Source organism: Orcinus orca, chromosome 2 (assembly GCF_937001465.1).
Source record: "Orcinus orca chromosome 2, mOrcOrc1.1, whole genome shotgun sequence".
Taxonomy (NCBI): domain Eukaryota; kingdom Metazoa; phylum Chordata; class Mammalia; order Artiodactyla; family Delphinidae; genus Orcinus; species Orcinus orca.
In genome coordinates, this window is record NC_064560.1 from 196,449,846 (window position 1) to 196,467,951 (window position 18,106).

Here is an 18,106-nt window from a genome sequence, read left to right on the forward strand (position 1 = left end):
ATTCCTATTTTTATGTAATAGGCTGTAACACAAACCTCTTCCCCCTCATTCGCTCCAGCTGCCGCCCCCCTATCCCAGCTTTGCACGCCCACAGCAACACCCCCGTCCGAAGCCTGCCTGTCTCTGGCCCCTGTTCCTCCCTCCCCTTCTCTCTTGAATCCACCGCCCGTCAGGCTCTGGCCCCCACCTCTCCACCCAACAGGGTTTGATCAAGGCCCAGTGACCTCCGTGGAGTTAGACGCACGGTCAGCACTTGGTCCCCATCTTGCCCTGCCACTCCGCTGCTCGGGGCAGGGTGCACCCCTACCTCCTCCTTGAAGCCTTTCTTCTCCGGTTTCCCCCTCTCTCTCCCCTGCATCTCCTGCTCAGTCTTCCTGGCTGGTTGTCCCTTTACTGTCTGTCCCCCCAACAGTGCCTCACTCTTGGGGCCTCTTCCCTGTCTACACCCACCCCTTGTGGTCTAACCCAGTCTGTCAACACCACTTCTCTGCTGAGGAGTCTCGCATTGACATCTCTAGCTGGGAGCTCTTCCCTGAACTGCAGCCTCAGGTGCCTGCTTCCCTTCCACGTTAGATGGGCAGCGCACACCCAACCGCTCCAAGGCTGGCTCTCAGTTCCATCCACTTGTCTCAGGTTGGTTCCCAGAAGCCGATCCTGAGACAAGAATTGAAGTGTAAGTCGTTTGGGAGGCGTGATCCTGGTGGGGTTAGGGACTGGATGGAGAGAGAGGTCAGAAGGTCAATAGAGCAAATTACCTCTGGGGGCAACTGAGATGCAACCCCCCGGCGAACTCTGGGACCCGGTGGAACACAGGCTCCCCCCACCCCACCACGAGGTGGAGGGAGGGGGGATCGTTGGTGGAGGGCTGCTCGGGGGGGTGTTGAGCTGGAATTTCCAGGCTACTCCGCCTGCCGACAGAGCCGAGAGAGCGCAGGGCAGAGACTCGGGTTCTGGCCTTTGGAAGCCCCTCCACCTGCAAGGACAAGGGTGGGGGGCGGGGGCAACAGTGTCTGCTGCCCCCACCAGGCCCCCTCTCAGTCCTCCTCACCTTAGTGAGTGGTAGCTCCATCCAGCCTCCCAGTGGCCCAGGCCAAAAGCCCCAGGGTCATCCCTGACCCCTGTCTCACCCCCCACATCCAGTCCATCAGCAGGTCCCCTTGGCTTGGCCCACCTTCACGTACATTCAGAGTCTGACTTCTCATCTCCACTCACAGCCCCCTCACTGGTGCCCCTGCTTCTACCCCTGCCCCCCACACCTGCCCTGTTTACTCTCAGCTCTGCAGCAGCAAGGACAATGCATTTAAAACCCAATTCAGATCCCATCTCTGTTCTGCTCAAAACCCTCCAGTAGCCCCCACTTCACCAAGCTCAAAGAAAAAGTTTGGATAACAGCCCCCAAGGCCGTACACAATCTTCCCCCCATCGTGGTGACCTCATCGTGTACCAGGTTCCCCTCAAGCACTCTGCTCCAGCCACACCGCCTCCCTGCTGTTCCTTGAACTTACCAAGCACTCTCCTACCTCAGGACCTTTGCACCTACGATTCTCTTTGCCTGGAATGTTCGTCCCCCAGATACCTACGTGGCCAAGTTCCTCACTTCTTGCAGCTCACATGTCACCTTCTTAAAGGGATGTTCCCTGACCTGCCTATTTACAATAATCCTCCTACACCCATCCCCAGCTCTCCTTACCTCCCCCAAGTCTGATTTCTCTCCCATCACTGTCTGACTCCCTATTTACTTACTTATTTATTTATTCACTCTGTCTCCTCCCAGGAGAATGTGAGTGCCATGACCCAGAAAACCCCAACTGCAGTTTCGTTGTCGCCATTCTGGAAGCTGTAGTAAGTCAACTTGATGGGAATAAACAGGAGACAGGAAGTCACCAGTACCTTGGAATGTGCCTAAGGTGACACCACACAGGCCTGTTTACAATCTGGTAATCGCACTGCCGAGTTAGCATGACCAAACTATGTCCTGGTGAGAAGGACTGTGGGGGACCCTGGTACCAGCCACGCACCTGGGGCCAGATGACTTCCTCTTCCCAGCCTCGGTTGCCCTACCTATTAACTACGTTAATAATAGACCTACTTCAGGAGGTGTGGGGAGTTCAGATGCGGTCAAGCTCATCATGGTGCCCAGCATTTAGTAAGTGTTCCCTGAATGTCTCAGGTTATTCCTCATGCCAGCCCCCAATCTCTGCACCAGGGAGATGAGATGGTTTTATCCCTCTCCATCTTTCTAAGAAAACTTCCGGAGCCAGTCAGACTGGGATTTGCATCCTGCCTGGTGACCCTGAGCCAGGACTGTACCTCTCCGTGCCTCAGTCCTCCCATCTGTGAAGAGGGCCTGATAATGCCAACTTCACAAGGTCCTGTGGGGAAGGGAGCATTCTTTGATGGTGACTTCCGGTCATCTTAATGTTTCCCATTTCTTCTAGTTTCCTTCTAGGACACCTCCCCTACTTTTGGAAAAAGGATGAGGTTTGTGGCCGCGTGCTCCAAGATATGTTTTTGGATTGGTGGGTCCTAACTTGTCATTTGTTGCCCCTACTCCAGTCTCTGCCCCTCATGAGCCAGCTTCCCCCAATCCCCTAACCCCCAGTCCGGCACACACCCACCTCCCCAGCCCAGGTCACTCCCACCCCCAGCAGTTCCTACTCTGAGGCACACAAGGGTGGTTCAGAAGGCAAGCTCTGCCTTTTGCCAACTGCGTGGCCTTAGACCAGGCATCAGAAGCTCTCTGAGCCTCAGTTTCTTCATCTGTAAATTGGGTGGGGGTGTGACTAGGTAACAGTCATTGTTTAGGGTGGTGCTTTACACTTTTCAGAGACGTGATATTGCTTGATTCCCAGCACAACCTTTTGGGGCAAAGGAGGAGGGTAGCGACCCTATTTCATGGATTTGGAGACTGAGGGCAGTGGGGGATGTGACTCAGCAGTGAGTCAGCAGCAAGGCAGAACCTTGGCCCCAACCCCTGCTGAGACCTGCCCCCCCCCTCCCCACCCCCAGGGATGGGATGCCCTGTTTCTCCAGCTGAGCCTGGGCTGATCTGATGACATTCACATCTCTGGTAGCTGACAGCCTCCTTTGCATCACTTTGGTTCCCAGGGCTAAGAAGTACGGACCTGTCGTGCGGGTCAATGTCTTCCACAAAACCTCAGTCATCGTCACGAGCCCCGAGTCGGTCAAGGTAGGAGACAGAGTGGTTTCCGAGGGGAGCCCTCCTCCTCCCTGGGATGGGTGCATGAAAGTCTACCCCAGGGACTGTGGGAGAATCGTTCCAGAGTCACGTGCATTTGGGCTGGTTTCCCAAGGATCCTGAAGGGAACAGCATCTTCCCCTCTAACCACCCACTTTTTGGCAGTGGGGTTGGGGGCCTCCTAAAAGCAGGGCTGTTTGATGTGGACAGTGAGTTATTGGTAGACTCCTCTGGGTTGGGAGTTTTACCCAGCTGGTGCACACGTGTCTGGTTAGTTCACCTCTCTTAGAAGTTCCTTCATCTGCGAGGTGGGATTATAACCCCTTTCTTTGAAGACTATGATGGGAACTAAATATTGATCCATTTATTTAACAAATAAAGGGTCAAAAGATGCTTCAACATGCACTTTTCTATGTGCTTCACAATTATTAACCCATTTAATCCACAGAGGGGTAGGGACTCTTATTAGTCCCCATTTTAGAGGTGAGGAAACAGAGACAGGCACCATTAGTTGGCCTATAATATGTGCAGGCTGGTGTCTGCCATGTAAGTACTAAGAATGGCCAGTTGGCAGAACTGGGCTTAAATCTGGGCTCTGCCACCAACTGGCTATGGAAGCTTGGACAAATTACTGTTTCACTCTGAGCCATAATTTCCTCGTCTGTAAAATAGGGATGATGCCTCTCTTACAGGTGCTTCTAAGAATGGAACTGATGAATTGGGAGATTGGGATTGACATATATATACACTAATATGTATAAAATAGATAACTAACGAGAACCTGCTGCGTAGCACAGGGAACTCCACTTCGCTGTACAGTAGAAACTAATACAACATTGTAAAAAACTATACCCCAATAAAATAAAATATAAAAAAGAATGGAACTGAAATAATGTGTGTGAACCATCTAGCCCACGCATGGCACACAGCAAGTGCTCAATAAACGATTGTGCTGTGATTCTCACGGTGGGTACTGAGCTGATGTGCGGGGATGATGCTCTGCTGAGGCAGTGGCTGTGGTGACACTAAGGGGGATAAAATACAGCTTGGGGTCTAGATCACAAGACAAGTTGAATGACCATGGTGTCTCTAACAGGATGTTAAAAGTCATTTTATTTTAAAAATGTTTCATTGCAAATACAGACACATGCCTTAAGACTTTTTAAAGCATGCTACCAAAAACCATATACAAGACCTTCATGATGCTCAATGAGATAAGAACTTGAAAGACATATATTAATATGATGAATTACATTGCTTAGCATTTAAGTGTTAAATCAGCACTTCCTGGTCATGATACAATTTGTTCCTGGATACATGGATACGATTTGCTCATCTTTTGTTAAGAATTTTTGTTTCTATATTTTTTCTTCTCTTGATCCCTGGCTTTGGGATCAGGTTAATAGGCCTCATAAGATGAGTTGGGAAATGTTCCCTCTCCTCTGTTTTCTGAAAGAGTTTGTATAGGAGTAGTGTTATTTCTTCCTTTAATGTTTGATAGAATTTACTAGTGAAGCCATCTGGGCTTGGCATTTTCTTTGAGGGAAGTGTTTTTGTTTTCTTTAAATTATGCAGTCAATTTTTAAAGTTGATATATGGTTATTAAGAGTTTCTGTTTTTTCTTGAGTTTTGTATCTTTCAAGGAATTTCTCCTAAATTGTTGAAATTACTGATAAAAAGTTGTCCACAATATTTATTTATTATCTTTATCATGTCTACTGGATCTCTGGAAATGTCCCCTCTTTCATTCCTGAGAACAGTAATTTGGGTTTTCTTTTATCTTATTGAACAAGCTGGCAAGAGGTTTTTCAATCATATTCATCTTTTCAAAGACCCACCTTTGGTTTATTGGTTTTCTCCATTGTTTGTTTCCTATTTTATTGATTTCTGCTCTTTTTTTTTTTTTTTTTTTTTTGCGGTACGCGGGCCTCACTGTTGTGGCCTCTCCCGTTGCGGAGCACAGGCTCCGGACGCGCAGGCCCAGCGGCCATGGCTCACGGGCCCAGCCGCTCCGCGGCACATGGGATCCTCCCGGACCGGGGCACGAACCCGCGTCCCCTGCATCGGCAGGCGGACTCTCAACCACTGCGCCACCAGGGAAGCCCCAATTTCTGCTCCTTTTTATTTCCTTCCTCTACTCACTTTCAGTTTGTTCTTGTTCTAATTTTTTAAGGTGATAGCTTAGATAATTGATTTGAGATTTTGTTTCCTTTCTAATATAGGCATTTAAAGCTTTACGTTTCCCTGTAAGCCCTACTTTAGCACAAATATACCACACATTTCAATATGTTGTGCTTTTATTTTCATTCAGTTTAAAATAATTTCTTAATTCCCTTGTGATTACTTCTTTGAACCATGGATTATTTAAACGTGTGTTATTCAATTTCTAAGTATTATAAGATGTTCCAGATATTTTTCTTTTATTGATTTCTAATTTAATTCTGTAAGGTCAGAGAAAGTGTTCTTCATGATTTCAATCCTTTAAAATTAATTGAAGCTTGTCGTATGGCCTAGTATATGGTCTATATTTGTGAACGTTTGTGAGCACTTAAAAAAAAACATATGTTCTGTAATTGTTGGAGTGTTTTAGAAATGTCAGTTAGGTGAAGTTGGTTGATAGTGTTGTTTGAATCTTCTAAATCATTACTAATTTACTTTCTACACGTTCTAGCATGCAGAAAGTAAATTACTCTCTACTGAGAGAGGAGTGTTAAACTCTCTAACCCCATCATGGAATTGTCTATTTTTACTCTCAGTTCTATCAATTTTGATTCATGTATTTTGAAGTTGAGTTACCAGGTGTGTACACATTAAGCAAAGTTATATCTTTGTGATGAATTGATCCCTTTATCTTTAGAAATTTCCCCTTTTTCCTTGGTAGTATTCCACTTCCTGAAGTATATTTTGTTTGGTATTAATATAGCCACTCCAGCTGTCTTATGTTTAGTGTTTCATGGCATATCTTTTTCTATCCTTTTCCTTTCTTTTTGGCCATGCCATGTGGCATGCAGGATGTTAGTTCCCCGACCAGGGATCGAACCCATGCCCCCTACAGTGGAAGCGCAGAGTCCTAACCACTGGACTGCCAGGGAATTCCCTCTATCCTTTTACTTTTTATTATTATTTATTTTTAAAAATTTATTTCATTTATTTATTCTTGGCTGTGCTGGATCTTTGTTGCTGCATGTGGGTTTTCTCTAGTTGCAGCAAGTGGGGGCTACTCTTCATTGAGGCGTGTGTGCTTATTGTGGTGGCTTCTCTTGTTGCAGAGCACAGGCTCTAGGCATGCGGGCTTCAGTAGTTGTGGCATGCAGGCTCAGCAGTTCTGGCTCGTGGGCTCTAGACCGCAGGCTCAGTAGTTGTGGCACACAACTACTTAGTTGCTTAGTTGCTCCGTGGTATGTGGGATCCTCCCGGACCAGGGCTCGAACCCCCATCCCCTGAATTGGCAGGTGCACCCTTAACCACTGTGCCACTAGGGAAGCCCTATCCTTTTACTTTTAACCTATCTGGAATTTTATATTTCAAGTGGGTTTCTTATAGGTAGCATATAGTGGAGTTTTGCTGTTTCAGTCAATCTGCAAATCTCTGCCTTTTAATTGGAGTGCTTAGGTCATTTACATTTAATGTAATTATTGAAGTGGTTAAGTTTAAATATACCATGCTGTTGTTTGTTTTCTATTTGATCCACCTGTTTTTTGTTCCCTTTTCCTCCTTTCCTGCCTTTTAGATTGAGTATGTTTTAGTATTCCATTTTATATCCACTATTGTCTTATTAGCCTCTTTCTCTCTCTTTGTGGTTGTCCTAGGATTCATAGGATAATCTTTAACTTATATCAATCTATCTTCAAATAATATTATATCACTTCATCTCTGTTTACTTTTAAGACTTTCTCTTTATCACTGGGCTCAGAAATTTGATTATGATCCACCTTGGTGTGCCTTTCTTTGTGTTAATTCTATGTAGGATTCTTTGAACTTCTTAGATATGTGGGTTCCTTGAGCATATTTGTAAAATTGTAATAAATGTGTTAAAGTTCTTGTCTGTGAATTCCGTCATCTCCATTATTTCTAGGCTTGGTTATAGGTCAGATTTTCCTGCTCTTTGGCATGTCTAGTGATTTTATGCTGCACAATGGACATTGTGACTTGTACATTGCTGAGTGCTCAGTTCTGTTTCACTCCTTTAAAGAGTGCTGGACTTCATTCTGGCAGATCACTTTGATCCTCTCCAGGTTGCTTTAAGGCTTTTGAGGGTTGATCAAGTGTAGGCTTTTACTCTAGAGCTAGTTTAGCCCCACGACTAAGGAGTAACCCTTCTGAGGACTCTAATAAAGGCCTTGTGTCTGAGGTTTAACTGTGGCCAATGGGGACTTGAACAATTCTGAGCTTGTTTGAGCTCTGAGAATTGTTTAGCCTATAGTTACCCAGTAACTCTCCTTTTCCCAGAAGTTTTTTGCCCGGTCTTGTGGAATTTCACTCTATACATGCCCAGATTGGTAGTTATACAAAGATACAGGGGATCACTGTGCAGATTTCTGCACAGGACCTCCTTCTCTGCATAGCTCCCTCCTCTTGAGTCCTCTGCCCTACAAATTCTAGGCTTTTCTGGCCTGCCTGGACTCTGACCTCTGTCTTATCAATTTGGAAAGCCTGCTGGGCTGTATTTGAGTTTATTCTTTAAGTGCCTTTGTCCTAAAATTGCCTCTGGGCAGAAAGCTGTAGGGCTCCTATATTGTAGGGCTCTTGTCTTTTTTTTTTTTTTTTTTCCCCTTTTCCTTCTGTCATGGTTCACTGCCCACTGTCCAGTGTCTAAAAGCAGACATTGCATAATTTTTGCTTATTTTTCTGGCTGTTTATGGCCGGAGGGAAAGTGCCTAGCAGTTACTCCTCCATGCAGAAGTGCACTGTCAGAATGGGCAACAGGAGAAGGCAGCAAGGTGCTGGGGGTTCCCTGTGCATCCCTCATGTCCCAGAGCCCAGCTCACTGGGCCAAACAAAGGATCTGTGGTTCCAGGGACAGCAGGCTGTGGGGACCCTGGTCAGAGACTGTGCTGAGGCTGTTCTGCCTCAGGGGTTGCTCCTCAGTTCAGGTTGGGAAGGGCTGGCACAGACCTTGGACTACTCAGAGGTATTTGAGTAGGACCTGGGAGGTGGGCCTTTACTGCCAAGGTCTTTTTGCAGAAGAGGAAACCAGCAGGCGTAGGATAGTGACAGAACTTGGTTTACAAATGACAGTTTGGGGGTAGGGGTGGGGTCCCCGGGATGTGGCTTGTGAGCTGAAGTCAACATTTCTGGGCTTTCCTTTGAGCTGAAAATTTGGCTTAGATTCCCAGGAGCTAAGTCCACAGTCACCAGCAGCCCCTGGGTTTAATGGATAGCAGAGATGTCACCTTACTGCGTCCCAGTGCCCACAGGGTAAAGCCAAGTGTCCCGCAGGGCAGGCTTGGGGGGTCTGGCCCAGCAGCCTCTCCAGCCCTCCTGCTGCTGCCCCTCCCCCGCCTCCACACCTCCACTCCTCCGCCTGAATGCACCACCATGTGACAGGGGTTCTCCTGCCTGTATCACAGCTTTCTCTCCCCTCGCCCCCACAGCAAATTGCTTGCATTCAAATCCTATGTCCACCATTTACCGTGTGGCGACCCTGGGCCAGTTTTAAACTTCCGTTTTTCACCTAGATGTATGATGAGCATAAAAATACCACCCACGTCTTAGGGTTGATTGGGCATTAAATGAGCTCTAGGGCGCTGGTGTGCATTTGGCATTCGTGGAGCACCTGCTGTGTGCCAGGTGCCATTCTCTGCACTTTTCACGTAGAAACAATTTTCTCTTCACAGCAACCCTACCAGGCAGGTACTCTCCCGAATCCCATCTTGTAAAATAAGGAAACAGGGGCAGAGGAGGTGAGTAACTCACCCAGGGTCATAGAGTTGGCCAGTGGTAGAGTGAAATATTTGAGCCAGATTCAGATTTAAGCCAGTGGAACCCACAGCCTGAGCTGTCAACCCCTGGGCTGTGCTGCCTCAAAAGCTGCTAGCTAATGTTACTGTTGCTACCCTCCTGCTCTTGGTGAGGAAGTGGACCCTTCCTCCAGGAAGCCTTCCTTGACTTCCACGGCTGGGTTGGCACTAACGACACTGAATCTGTGCTGAATGTCTCTCCTGTGTCCTAGAAGCCCTCCCACCAGGCTTCTCCCCTTCCCCACTCTGGTTTCAGAGCAGCCCAGGCCTTTTCTTGTTGCCACTTTGGAAGGTGGCGTGGTGTGGGCTCCTGAGTGTGGGCATTGGAGTGAGGAAGCCACCCTGCATCAGTCCCCAGCTGTGTGACCACCGGAAAAAATCACTTCACTGCTCTGTGCCCCGCTTTCCTCATCCCTGAAAGACAGGACTTCCGGAGGGAGTAGGTGAGGTCACTCATATGAGCGTCCACGCCGTAGCTGGCCCTCAGCTCAGGGTGATTATTTGGAGATGTGTTTCGTAAGAGACAAGAAAACTGCTGAGTCTTCCGCAGCCTCTCATGGGTGCACAAGCTCATGTTGTTTTTCTGGGGATGTTTAGAAGTTCCTGATGTCAACCAAGTACAACAAGGACTCCAAGATGTACCACGCGATCCAGACTGTGTTTGGTGAGAGGTAAGATGCGAGGTGTCTGGGGCGAGGCCAGGAGAGCCTCTGGCTGCAAGTGGAGGGTTCACAGGGTCCAGAGTTTTGGATGTAGCATTAAGTCCCAATACCCTGGCTGCCGAGCGCACAACAGGGGCCATCTGTGGTGGTCACCGCTCTTGTCACCAGCACATTCCTTCTCATCCTTTCCTCTCCGGATGGCAGGTGGGAATGCAGGGGTCACTGAGGTTGGGGCACACAATCACCCTTATGTATGTATGTATGTATTATGGTAAAATTCACATCACATAAAATTCACCGTTTCAACCGCATTGGAATTACAATTCAGTGGCATTGTTACATTCACCATGTGGTGCAACCATCACCATTGTCTGGTTCTAGAACATCTTCATCACCCCAAAAGGTGACCCGACCCCATCAGGCAGTCAATTCTCATTCCTTCACCCCGTTCTCACATCAAGCGTTTGTCTCTTCCGCAGGCTGTTCGGCCAAGGCTTAGTGTCCGAATGCGACTATGAACGCTGGCACAAACAGCGGAGGGTCATGGACCTGGCCTTCAGCCGGAGGTGAGTGTGGCCACAGGCAGGCCTGGGGTCATGGCTGGTGGCTCAGAGGCGGTGCTGGGCCGCCAGCCTGGGTGGTCTTGGCAAGGGCAAGTCTTCATTGGAAGGGGCTTCACCTTCACCCAGGCTGAAGGGAGAGAGGAAGGACACGGCACTACTGGTCAAAGAGAGACCAAGTCAGCCAGCGGGGTGGGCGTCTGAGAGGCCCCCAAGTAGTCTGTGAGCGTCAGGAGCTGAATGACCACGATGCCTGGAGGTGTGGGGTCCCTGTCCCCCAGCAGCTCCCTTGACTCAGACTTTATCACTCCTTGTCTGGGCTTTTTCATTGATTATAGTTTTCATTTTTTGGTAACATTTTATTTTTAAAATAGCTGTTTTCATGAGATATAATTCAAATACTATACAATTCACCCACTTACAGGTACAATTCAGTGGTTTTCAGTATATTCACAAACGTGTACAACCATCCCCACGGTTGATTTTAAAACATTTTCATCGCCCCCCAAATCAGTCACTCCTCATTTCCTGTCAATGCCTGCAGCTTCTGACAACCACTAATTTAATTTCTGTCTCTATGGGTTTTCATATTCTATACATTTCTTATAAATGGAATCGTACAACATTTCTTTTATGCCTGGTTTATTTCACTTAGCATAATATGTTCAAGGCTCATCCACATTATAGCATGTATCAGAACTTCATTCTTTTTTATTACCAAATAAGATTCCATTGTATGAACATACCACATTTAATTTTCCATTCATCAGTTGATGGACATTTAAGTTGTTTTTACTTTGTGGCTATTGCGAATAATGCTGCTATCAACATTTTTGGGTGGATATATTTCTCTTGGGTATATAGTAATGGGATTGCTGGGTCATATGGTAATTCTATGTTTAACATTTTGAGGAAGATAATCTTTTATTTTGATATAATTTCAAATTTACAGAAAAATTGTCAGAATAGTCTAAGGGACTTCTGTATATCTTTTACCCAGATCCACTTAATTGTTTATCGTTTAAATCACCATATGTTTTGTCATTTCTTCTTTATGTGTATATATAAATATATTTATAATTTTCTCTCTGTGTGTGTGTGTATATACATTTTTGCATAGTGCGTGTTTTTTAAGTTATTTGAGAGTAAGTTGGAGACATTGTAATCTCTTCCCTTAAATGCTTCTGTGTGTATTTCCTATGATCATGGACATTCTTTTACATGACTGCAGTTCAGTTATCAAAATGAGGACATTTAACATTAATCCAATACTGTTATCTAATCCATAATCCATATTCAAATTTTGTCACTTGTGTAATGACAGCTTTTTGTATTCTTGTCTAGGATCCAATCCAGGTCCATGTGTCAGGTTTAGTTACCGTTACCTCTTTATTTATTTATTTTTATTTTAAGTAATTTAATTAAATTAATTCATTTATTTTTGGCTGCATTGGGTGTTCGTTGCTGCACGCAGGCTTTTCTCTAGTTGCGGCAAGCGGGGGGCTAATCTTTGCTGCGGTGCGTGCGCTTCTTATTGCAATGCCTTCTCTTTCTGCAGAGCACGGGCTCTAAGCCCATGGGCTTCAGTAGTTGTGGCACGCGGGCTCAGTAGTTGTGGCCTGTGGGCTGTAGAGCGCAGGCTCAGTAGTTTTGGTGCGTGGGCTCAGTAGTTGTGGCCCACGGGCTTAGTTGCTCCACGACATGTGGGATCTTCCCAGACCAGGGCTCGAACCCACGTCCGCTGCATTGGCAGGTGGATTCTTAACCACTGCGCTACCAGGGAAGTACCAGTTACCATATCTCTTTAGCCTCCTTCATTCTAGAACAGTTTTTAGTCTTTCCTTAAATTTCTTGACCTTAAGATTACAGGCCGATTTCCTAGAACATCCTTCAGTTTTGTTTGTCTGCTATTTCTGTTCAATTACACTCAGGTTATGCCTTTTTTGGCGGGAATGGCCCAGGAGTAATGTTGTATCCTCCTTAGGGCATTGTTATCTGGAAGCATGTGTTGATCTGTCTCATTGTTGGAGATGTTAACTGCTCTCTTGGTTAAGGGAGCCTCCAGGCTTCTCCACTGTGAAGTTACTGTTTTGTATGTAGTCTGTGGACAACCGTATAAACATTTTCACCTAGACTTTCATCCCAGCCTCCTCCCTGGCCTCCCCGCCTCCTGTCTCCCTCCTCCAATGCATCCACCTGACCGCCCTGGAGAGATCTTGCTGAAACTCAGATCTGACCACATCTCTCCTCTGTCCTGAAGCCTTCAGTGGCTCCCTGTCATCTGAAAGATGAAGGTCAGACCTCACTCCCCCTTAGTCTGCCCCTGAGACCCCTCCAACATTTCGACCCTCTCACCTCCACCTTTCTGGAAACGCTGGGCTCTTTCTGGCATCTCTGCCTGTGTTGCTGCCATTCTCTCTGCCTTCTGTGCTACCCCAGGAAATTCCTCTGACTCCTTTGATACCCAGCTAAGATGTCACTGCTTTGGGGAACTGTTTCCTGACTTTCCAAGACTGAGTTCATGTCTCCATGATGGCTCTTGTCACATCCACTGTAAAGATTCTCATTCAATCTGCCTCCCTCACTAGACCTCGGGTCCGTGAAGGCAGAAGATGTGCCCTGTTCCTGGACCCCTGCACCCAACACGGCACCAGGCACTTCACAAGCCCTCCAGGAATGTCCATAGAATGAATACGTGGAGCGGTCTTGGTCTTACTGGAAAGTTGCCAGGAATGATAAAAGGAATAGACTAGAAGGAGGCATTTATTTAATGAATACTTGTGCCAAGTGCCAGGGTTATGAAGGCCAACCAAGGTGACGTGGTCCCACCCTCAGGAAGCTTTGAGGTTATGGGAGGACATAGATTCTAACCAGATGGCCGCCCATAGTGCTCATGATATAAGTACCAGCAGCACTGTTTTGGTTGACCCTCTCCATTACACTGAACCTCACGTTTTTTTGTTTTTTTGCGGTAAGCGGGCCTCTCACTGTTGTGGCCTCTCCCCGTTGCGGAGCACAGGCTCCGGACGTGCAGGCTCAGCGGCCATGGCTCACGGGCCCAGCCCCTCCGCGGCATGTGGGATCTTCCCGGACCGGGGCACGAACCCGTGTCCCCCGCATCGGCAGGCGGACTCTCAACCACTGCGCCACCAGGGAAGCCCCTGAACCTCACGTTTGAACTGCACTTTACATTTTATTAAGTACTTTCACATTTTTATTTAAAAAATTTTAAATTGTGGTAAGATACACATAACATAAAATGTACCATCTTGCGCATTTTCAGGTGTACAGTTCAGTGGTATTAAGTACATTGACATTGTTGTGCAACCATCACCACATATATTATCTTATTTTTTAGTTTCACGATAAGGTAGCCGGCTAAGCGATGACTATTTTACTGGAAATGCAAAATTCACAAAGTTGCATGAAAGAAGCTTTGGGAGATTCCTGTGTTTATGAAAGTGTCAGTGACCCTTGGTTAATCCGAATTCACTACTGAGGAAAAAAATAGGAACCGCTGGTGAGTTTCACCTCCAGCCGTTATCCACAGAGAACATCATTATATACTTTTAATAAAATCGTGATAATGAACTGCCAGTTTCTGCTTTTCTAGATGTTAATTTTACTGAAAATCTTGGTCCCAATCATTCCATAGAAGACAAGGAAATGTAAACTAGACAGCTAGTGGGAAGCAGCCGCATCGCACGGGGAGAGCAGCTCGGTGTTTTGTGACCACCTAGAGGAGTGGGATAGGGAGGGTGGGAGGGAGACGCAAGAGGGAGGAGTTATGGGAACATGTGTATATGTATAGCTGATTCACTTGGTCATAAAGCAACTAACACACCATTGTAAAGCAATTGTACTCTAATAAAGACGTTTTAAAAAATGCAAAAAGGGGCTTCCCTGGTGGCGCAGTGGTTGAGAGTCCGCCTGCCGATGCAGGGGACGCGGGTTTGTGCCCGGTCCGGGAGGATCCCACATGCCGCAGAGCCGCTGGGCCTGTGAGCCATGGCCGCTGAGCCTGCGCGTCCGGAGCCTGTGCTCTGCAACGGGAGAGGCCACAGCAGTGAGAGGCCCGCGTACCGCAAAAAAAAAAAGCAAAAAAAAAAAAAAAGACAAGGGGTTGGGATTTTACTGTACCGCTAACATTCCAGTCCGATATATATATATTTTTTTCGGTACACGGGCCTCTCACTGCTGTGGCCTCTCCCGCTGCGGAGCACAGGCTCCGGACGCGCAGGCTCAGCGGCCATGGCTCACGGGCCCAGCCGCTCCGCGGCATGTGGGATCCTCCCGGACCGGGGCACGAACCCGTTTCCCCTGCATCTGCAGGCGGACTCTCAACCACTGCATCACCAGAGAAGCCCCAGTCCGATATTTTGTATCTGCAGTAGCTGCAAGGGATTCAGTACTGGTGTGGTAACCAGCGCATGGGATCCAAATAGTCAATTTGAATGTGATTTTTTAAAAAAAAAAAAGACAACTACAAAGAATCTTGCAAATAAATATATACTTGCAAACCATGTACGTGTTATGAAAAGAAGTCAAGGGTACTATGGGAGCATATATTGGGACTACTTAGGCTTAAGAGACATTTCCCTGAGGATGTGGCATTTGGGTGTCCACCTGGAGAGAGGGCAGATGTTAAGGTGTTATGAGGCATAGGAATGGAGGGTGGGAGGGGAGACAGCTCAGGCAGAGGGGACAACATGCGCAAAGGCCCTGAGAAGGGAAGGAGCATTGGGCTTTGGAGAAGATAACAGGTCATTGTAACAGGAAAGCAGGGCTGCAGGCGGGAATGAACGAGAGCAGACAGCCTCCTGGGCCCAGGTGAGGATTTACCCTCCCTCACAACAGGGTGCTTCAAAGCATTTTAGGTGGGCAAGGGACCAGATTCGAGTGGTGCTTTCATTATATGCCTGGGCCACAGAGAACAAGACATGCAGCCAGCATGGGGTGGGAGCAGCAGTGACCAGACAGATGCTGGGGCCTGCGCTAGAGCTGGGAAACAGAGCAGGGCTGGCTGATCGGCAACGAAGAGTGGATAGTCTTTCCTAATTAAAAAAGTTACTTTTTTTTTTCTCTTCCCCAATTTGCTCTCTTTACTGTTTTTTAAAATCTCTTATTTGGAAATAATTTCAAATTTCTAGATAAGTTTCAAGAATAAGAATAGGAGGAAAAAAACACCCTTATACCCTTTACCCAGATTGCTAACATTAAAAATGACTTTTAATTTCAAAAGCAGCACTTTCTCTTTGTAAAAATCCAGAAATATGTAATGTACAAAGGGACAAGATCCCCCCTTTCCACTCCCTCAGGGATACCATTTTTGTGAGTTTGGGGAACATCCTTCCATACCTCTTTCTAAGCTGTATGCCAGGCAGACAAGCCAGGTAGCTGTCCCGGGATGGGGGCGCTGTGGGTTGGGAGCTCTGGGTCAGAGGACTCACTTCTGTGTAGGGTTGGGCACTATGATTGCTCAAGGACAGAGAGTGAAATGGGGTAACAAAAGGCTGCAGATGGTGGCCCCAGGCAGGGCAGGTAAGGAGAGTGGGCAGTGCAACCAAGAGGTTGGAGGGGAAACTTCATGGACTCTAAGAGGCCCCAGAGGCTTTTCTTCCCTTCCTTCCCACTGTCTTCTGGAGTTTCTACATTGCCATGTCTCTTTGGGGTCAGAGTTGAAGGGCCAAGTGGCAAACAGAGGACCCATGAAACCATTAAAACAAGGGTAAAGGGACAGTGGCCATCCTGAATGGAGGGGGCTGGTGAAATCCAAGGCTTAGTTTGATTACTGCAGCCCCATCCTGTGAGCTGGGTCTTAAGGGGAGACCAGAAAGGCTGGGAGGGGCCCCCACCTCCACTCTGCACACTGGTCTCCCTTCAGAAAGGGGGGCACAGGATGTCCACAGCCCTGGGCTGGTCCCAGTGGCCGCTGATGTCTGTGCTGTTTCCTCAGCTCCTTGGTTAGCTTGATGGAAACATTCAATGAGAAAGCGGAGCAGCTGGTGGAGATTCTGGAAGCCAAGGCGGATGGGCAGACTCCGGTGTCCATGCAGGATATGCTGACCTGCACCACCATGGACATCCTGGCCAAGGTGATGGGGGGATGGCGGAGTGGCCGTGGGGAGGGCCACACGGGCAGAGGGCACTGCTTCCCTCCCTCTTTCCTGCTTGCTTCCCTCCCCCCTCCCCACTTCTCCACATATAAGCTGCCCCTTCTCTGGGCTGGGGGGGTCATCTGTTTTATCTCCTCGAACTTTTAAAACAACAGTGTGAGGTTGGAGCTACCTAACTCATTCTCTAGAAATGGACACAAAGAGATGCGGAGACAGGCCTTTGGCTGGTCAGTGGCAGGACTAGGACTGGATCTCAGGTCTGCCTGACTCCCAGCCCAAGCCTACCTCCCCCTCAGCAGCCCCCATGGGGTATTGCTTGACTTTTCACCCTGACTGTCTCAGCAGTGGCCCAGATAACCCCCAACCCAGGTTAAGGATGGAGTTCAGGCACAGTGAGTGAAGTCGTCACCATTCAACAATTCACTGGGAAACTGGGTGTGAAATAGACACACAAGGAAGGCTGCATTTCAGGGGAAATGCATCTTGTCAAGGAAGGAAGCCAAGGTTTGTTGAGTGGCTATGTGCCACTTAATCCTACCACATCCCACACGTTCGGGATTATCATGGGTTGTCGTAAGGAGTCGACGACATGGTGCACACAACCCTTAGCTCAGGCTCTGCCCTGGGTCTTCAGTCCTCCCATCACCCACGTATGACCTTGCCCTTCTCTCTCCCCCAGGCAGCTTTTGGGATGGAGACCAGCATGCTGCTGGGTGCCCAGAAGCCTCTGTCCCGGAAAGTGAAACTGATCCTGGAGGGCATCAGTGCATCCCGAAACACTCTGGCAAAGGTACCTGCCATCGTAGCTTGTCTTGTCCTCGTTTGCTGGAGAACTTCCTCCTGTGATGTTTTTCAGAATGGGTTTTGAGCTCTGATATGTCTGAAGTGACTTGCAAATCAGTTAGGATTTGCATACATCCCCTAAAGTAGAGGCTGAAAATAGAAGTGGTTTAAGTAAATTAGGAGTAAATCTTTCTCTCATGTGAAATGATCCTGAAGCAGGATGGCAATGATGACCCCACAATGTCAGATATTCCTGGAGTTTTCTGTCTTTCTGTTCCACTGTCTCTAGCACATCACCTCATTGTTATAAGATGGCTGCTGCAGATCCAGCTATCGCCTCCTTGTTCCAGGCATGAAGGAAGAAGAAGGGGGAAAGGTGGCACTGTTACCAAACCGAACTTGGGTCTGCTTGCCCACGCGCAGTAAAGCCAATATATTGATACTGGGTTGTGGTGAGGGAAAGCGCAGCATTTATCGCAGGGCCCCAAGCAAGGAGTCTAGGCAGCTAGGGCTTAAAAGGCCCAAACTCCCTGAAGGCTTTCAGGGAAAGGTTTTTAAAGACGGGGGTGCGTGTTTGGGGTGGAGGGAGGGTGTGGGTATGTGATTAGCTTGTGGACAATCTTCTGATTACTTGGTGGTGAGGTAATCGGGAGTCAACATCATCAACCTTCTGGTTCCAACCAGTCTGGGGTCTACGTGCTGGTGCGCAGCATACAGTTAACTTCTCCCACCTGGTGGGGGCTTCAGTATCTGGAAAACAGCTCAAAGGACATGGCTCAGAATATTCTCTATAGTCCTTGAGGAGGAACTAAAGATTCTTGACTTT

General features: G+C 47.7%; 1 protein-coding gene across 2 annotated transcripts in view; it reads left to right on the forward strand.

Annotated features, from left to right (window-relative positions):
• LOC101280175 (cholesterol 24-hydroxylase) overlaps window positions 1–18,106 on the forward strand; it is a 34,253-nt gene that overhangs the window by 4,388 nt on the left and 11,759 nt on the right. The window contains exons 2-7 of one of the 2 annotated variants that reach the window (XM_004262388.3): window positions 2,439–2,519; window positions 3,109–3,190; window positions 9,757–9,830; window positions 10,301–10,387; window positions 16,338–16,476; window positions 17,177–17,287. In XM_004262388.3, coding sequence (XP_004262436.1) covers window positions 2,439–2,519; window positions 3,109–3,190; window positions 9,757–9,830; window positions 10,301–10,387; window positions 16,338–16,476; window positions 17,177–17,287 — 574 coding nt within the window. The remainder of the gene's footprint in view (window positions 1–2,438; window positions 2,520–3,108; window positions 3,191–9,756; window positions 9,831–10,300; window positions 10,388–16,337; window positions 16,477–17,176; window positions 17,288–18,106) is intronic. The other variant, XM_049706510.1, reaches the window with a different exon arrangement.